Consider the following 5,439-nt stretch of genomic DNA (forward strand, 5'->3'; position numbering starts at 1 on the left):
TTATTATTTTTCCACATGAACATTGGTCATTTTTAGTTGTCAGGCATAAAAAAAGTTTGATTTCATGACTAAATCTACCTTGCGTGGGCCTCCTCCTCCTCCTCCTCCTCCTCTGCGGTTCTGTGGAGTCTCCCTGTGCTGGTTGTTGTTGCTGCTTCGGCCTCGTCTCCTTCTAGCCATTGCTGATCTTCCGCTGTGAATTCACCTGCTGCTCCTCTCTGCCGGTCTGACTAGTCAACATGGGAGATTTCTGAGCCTGTGTGTCTTTTTAAGTTTACATCCCATCTGTCTGCCTGACCCCGATGACGAGAGAACCGAGTGAGCAAAGTTCATGCCACTCTGCTGAAGGTGTTCGGAAATGTAGAGTGCGCTTGCGATCAATACAGACACGTCTTCCTCTGACAGAAAGTTTTTTCTTTCCCTGTTAGTGTCACTTTGTACTAGCTGTTTAAGACATTTTAGTATCTGGGTAATGCATTCCTTGCAAAAGTTAAAGTCTTAGAATCTTTTCCACATTTGAGGGCCAGCAAAAAAATGCATAAGTGTGCAGTAGAATTAATATTTTAATCAATAGTAGCATGTTTTACTTAGTGAATTGAGTTACTGTTGTAAATGAACCTTTGTAATTTATTGAATATGACAGTATTTGCCTTCCAAAGTCCCCTTTTTATTTTAGTCTCAGTTTAAAGCAAATGTTCTTCATAAGGGACACACCAGAAAGGTTGGAAATTAAGGTGCAGAGAAGTTTAAAGTAATAAAACAATGTTCAGTCTCACCAACCAGTACCAATAATTCATGCATAATATGATGAGGTGCTCTGGTCAGATAAGGCTGAAACTGAACTTTTTGTCCACATGCAAAGTACTATGTGTGATGGTAGGTTAACCTTTCAAATGATGTTGAATACATATTCTAGCTGGTCAGAGCACAGATGGGTGAAATTAAATACAAGAGCAATTATTCAACAAACCTGTCAGGCGTTTTTAGATTTTTTTTCTCTCTATTCGCCTTGTCCAGGTTGGTTTAGTTACAAGGTTGGGTCCTCTACAGACCTGGAGCTTGAGGATGTTGCAGAGTCTATGAGCCTCCGGTTTCTTATGAAGCTACTTTCCCTTTTCAGGGATCAAAGTTCTGAGTCCTTCAATAAACACTGTTTACACTGTTGCTTTTCTATAACCTCATTCATGTTCTCTTTCAGCTCTTGGAATTTCTCAAGCTTTTAATGTTCCTTGAGAATACTTCCTGCCCTTTTTCCTACTTTGTTTACAAATGCAAGATCCAGTTTGCAGACTTCTGGTTCTGGAAGTCCCAACAGGTTTTATCTCTGTCATTCGCCACCAATTATGGCAACATCTTACACTTTGAGTGGAAGACCTCCAGCCTATACTCAACATAGATATTCCTGTGCTTAGTAATCGCTTTGCCTACCTGCCAGGTTCTTACACTCAGCATTTATCCCCAGGACTCTTACAACCACTGGTAGCACTACTCAACACTTTGTCAATCTTTCAGTGTTGCACACAACATAGAGCCACATGCTAAAGTCCCTCCTACTTATTTTTCTTGCACTCTGAATTTCTCCTTCCTAAGACATTCATGCAGCAGTTCATCAACCTGATGCACTCACTCGTTTTTGGACTTCCTCCTTCTGCAGGTTTATGATTCTGGAATTTGGGTGAAACCTTTTGTCCGTATCGTAGAACTTTCTAGTCTTGATATTAGTGGGTTCTATCTTTTCTTTTGAACAGCTGGTTGTGTCAGTAGTAGGGGTGCTCTGCGAAATCGGCCCCAGTTTCATTGAACATCTGCATTTATCCATGGTCTCCATGAATGCTCTCAGTGTATTGTTGATATAATAAAGTCCCAAGCATCCATGTTTGGTGTAGAGTCATATCAATTCAGCTGGGGCACGTCTTTATTTGTATAGTCTTGTGATCTATAGTGACAAGTCATTCAACTGGTAGCTGGTGTTTGGCATGTCTGGTGTTGCTACCACTTCCCTACTGGGACCTGCTCATAAATCCGTCTTGTAACTCATCCATTTCAAAGAAATGAGTGGGATGTGTGCTTAGAAACAACCATAGGCTAGGGGATTTCCAAAGGGAGATTTTCAAGAAAAACAGGAATCCTTAAAGAATTTGTAAAGCAGGGAAACTACAAATACTAACACCACAACACATGTTGGAAATAATGTACGTGTTAGGTTTTGAACGTGGGTGGGTAAAGAAGTGGTACATTACCAAGTGTGCCATTCATAAGTGAATCATTTTTGCTGTCTCACATTAAATCATTGCTTCTGAAGGACAAGGAAAGGATTGGCACACCTTAAACGCGTCATTCAGTTTTTCAAGCAAGTAATTGCCTGTGCTGTAGCAAATTGTGAGACAATTCTTACATTAATTAAATACAGTATAATATTGGTATAGTGAAGTTCTGCCTTTTGGAAAGCCCCTATAATTTTCAGTTTCATTTTTGGCTTTGTATAAAATGTGTTTTATAAATGCATTTTATGCTGTTTACCGTTTTTTTTTCTTTGAGCGGCTTCATATCATTTTAGATAAAAATCCTACAAAACTACTCACAGAACCAGTTTAAACCAAGATTGACTTCATAGGTATTTTTTTCACCTTTAAGCATAATAGCCCTCAGAAAGGGGTGTGGTTATCTCACAAAGACAAGTTGCCAGGCGGGAATATTGCTCTACTGTTCCACCTCTCACTTCCTGGAGTAAATATATGGAGATCAAAACAGAGCAGCGCTCTGAACCTTTGACACAGCTCTCCAGAGAACACCACAGCTGAAGGTAAGGCTTAAGAACAACACTTCCCATCAGGACTGAATCTAGTGAGAGCAGGGAATAGTCACTAAATATGTGGTGTCAGTTGTTGGTGAGAAAACCAGAGCTTTAAAAGCCAGGCAAATCAGGCAGGAGAAACTGAAGCTGTCAGTTTCAGCTGTCATTGGCTGTGATGATCACTGTGGGTGGAGACCGTTAATTAAACTGATTTCTTTATCCTTAGGTTGCCTAAGCTGCACTCCCACTGTAAATAAGTAATAGATTTTATGTTCCTGTCCTTGCTTTAGTTACATGAAGGAGTAGTTAGATAAGAGAGGCAGCTCTTGCCTTCCCTCTGTATCTGTCTGAGAGGATAAAACAATCACTTAAACAACAGCTGTGGTTTTATGATACATTAAATACCCGGTTATGCTGAAATAGTTTATATCAGATTATCTTAATATCAATGTCTCTATCTTTCTAGATTTCACCTGCTGCAGCTCAACATGTTTCTGTGGTCTTGTCTGACACCTTTCCTGCTGATAACAGTTCACCTATGCAAAGGTAGTATGCAACATGACACAAAAATGATTATCATAGGACTGTGGATGATATTTAAACACAAAACCACACACATGCTGATTTTTGACCTTAAGTGTATCACAAGTTACTACAGACCAGCCACAGTTGTGGCACTGAGATTTCTTGAGAAAAACGTGCCTTCTTATTGCAATGGCCTTGATTTGTGGTTATACAGCTCTCTTTCCGGGGAATTGCATAAAAAAAGAGTCGTACTACTGTTGCGCAAGATAGCTGACGATGTGACTAAAAGTTCCCAACTGTTCTGTCTCAGCAAATAAAAAGAGGCAAGTTCATTTGCAAAGGCCAACTAGAAAACCACAAACATCAACATTTTAATCACTTCTAGTGGAATCTGTAAGATCTCTCCCACGGCTTTACTTTTATGCACTTTGCTCTGTCAGTGTGTTGAGTCTGATGCTGTCATTGTGTTGCAGTCCAGGGCTATTTGTCCTGAGGCAGAAGTATTTATGCCTGCAGCAAAATTTAAAATTAATATATTCACACTTCTTGGGTTGTTGTCACCTGTTCACATTGCAACTACACATGTTTGTGTATTCTATTGTGACGTTGCTTGATAACCAAATACAGAGTAGTAAATACATGTGAAAAAGAAGCAGAGATGTATGACAGAATTTTTACTATAAAAAATCAGAAAATTGTGACATGCATTTGTATCCTTCATTATATGATTGTCTTGTTCTGCTGCTGAAAGAAGTACCTCTAGTCCAGTCGCAAATCTGTAGCATCCAACATTTCTAACCAGCTTCCTGGACTCTGCTAAAAATAAATCTTTGACCCTGCCACCACAATGTGGAGCATCATACATCAGCTACAAAGTAGCTAAATTCTAAGCGTCACCAGCTAGTGGGTGATTCTCCTAATTCGGTGCCTTTTGTGTCCCACTGGTTTATCTCAAAGATTTTCATATAATGCAAACTAATTTATTTTGAGAAAATCAAGAAATGTAAATATCGATGTGTCTTGGTAATATAACATGCAAATATATTTTAAAAATCATGTTTTTAAAAATTGTATGGGTTGTTGAAGTGTAAAGGTCAGCCAAATGAGCATGTCCCTACTGGCCAATGTTCATTTTTCAATGAATATAAAACAAATAAAAATAGCCAGTAACTGCAAGTTTTTGGACCATTATGAACATTTTTAGGTATATTTTAACCTAAATAAAAGAAACATGAGAAAAACTACATGAATTATATATAAAATAGCACTTTTTAATCCTGTCCCTCAAGTTTTATTCAACCCCGTAACAGCATACTAATTCCTCCTTTTTATAAAAAATGGTTCAGTCCAGTTTCCTCAGCACCCTGGAAGTGACATCACTAAAGTTTCTTCCTGCTCATACTGTAAAGAGATTTAAGTGTTAGGAAAGTTTCTGACCTATATTTGGTTATTTTTTTTACCCAAATATCACCATCATCAAGCTCAACCTTTCATCCCTGTTACGCACGTAAATGATATTTATTGTTGTTTGGGAAAAAGTAAAGAATGGTCTTTGAAACACATTATTTATTTGTTTTCATTATATCATATGTTGCTCCATACACTAGCTGATGTGAACTTATGGCAACTTTTAGTGAAAATCTTCAACCCCGTAACATTACATAAACAGCAGTTTTATTGCGGGAAGCGCTTTTACATCAAGTTGCCATACTCTACTTATCAGTCTAATTATTATGATTCAGAAACAAATAAAATATACTTACAAATAGATATTTTAATCAAGGGACAGGTGATCTCAAAGGAACTGGAAAAATTAATTTAATTTTGTTACGCAGTTATACTGATAGAGGAATGAAAATGTCCCGTTACGGGGTTGAATTTAAAGCAACCTGAGCAGCAAAGAAATTCGTATTAATATTTGGGATTTCATGCATAAGGTGGGGAGACATATTTTCTTGGAGGTTCAAAGAGTCCTTCAATAGATGCAGTGTTCAAAAACACAATTTTTTGTGGTATATTTTTAAGTAACCATAGACCCCAAAAGGCACCGAATTCGGAGAATCACCCTACTAAGTAGCTAAATACCAAGCGTCATACATCAGCTACAAAGTAGCTAAATA

At 38.0% G+C, this 5,439-nt stretch overlaps 2 protein-coding genes across 2 annotated transcripts in view; one reads left to right on the forward strand and one right to left on the reverse strand.

Annotated features, from left to right (window-relative positions):
* The window catches only part of LOC103475428 (choline-phosphate cytidylyltransferase B-like), a 4,350-nt gene extending 3,799 nt beyond the window's left edge, over nucleotides 1-551 (reverse strand). The window contains exon 1 of the mRNA XM_008427027.2: nucleotides 79-551. Coding sequence (XP_008425249.1) covers nucleotides 79-180 — 102 coding nt within the window. The 5' untranslated portion in view covers nucleotides 181-551. The remainder of the gene's footprint in view (nucleotides 1-78) is intronic.
* Nucleotides 552-2,696: 2,145 nt separating this feature from the next.
* The window catches only part of lipia (lipase, member Ia), a 6,943-nt gene continuing 4,200 nt past the window's right edge, over nucleotides 2,697-5,439 (forward strand). Inside the window, exons 1-2 of the mRNA XM_008427024.1 lie at nucleotides 2,697-2,803; nucleotides 3,261-3,340. Coding sequence (XP_008425246.1) covers nucleotides 3,283-3,340 — 58 coding nt within the window. The 5' untranslated portion in view covers nucleotides 2,697-2,803; nucleotides 3,261-3,282. The remainder of the gene's footprint in view (nucleotides 2,804-3,260; nucleotides 3,341-5,439) is intronic.

This window comes from Poecilia reticulata, linkage group LG14, assembly GCF_000633615.1.
Source record: "Poecilia reticulata strain Guanapo linkage group LG14, Guppy_female_1.0+MT, whole genome shotgun sequence".
Taxonomy (NCBI): domain Eukaryota; kingdom Metazoa; phylum Chordata; class Actinopteri; order Cyprinodontiformes; family Poeciliidae; genus Poecilia; species Poecilia reticulata.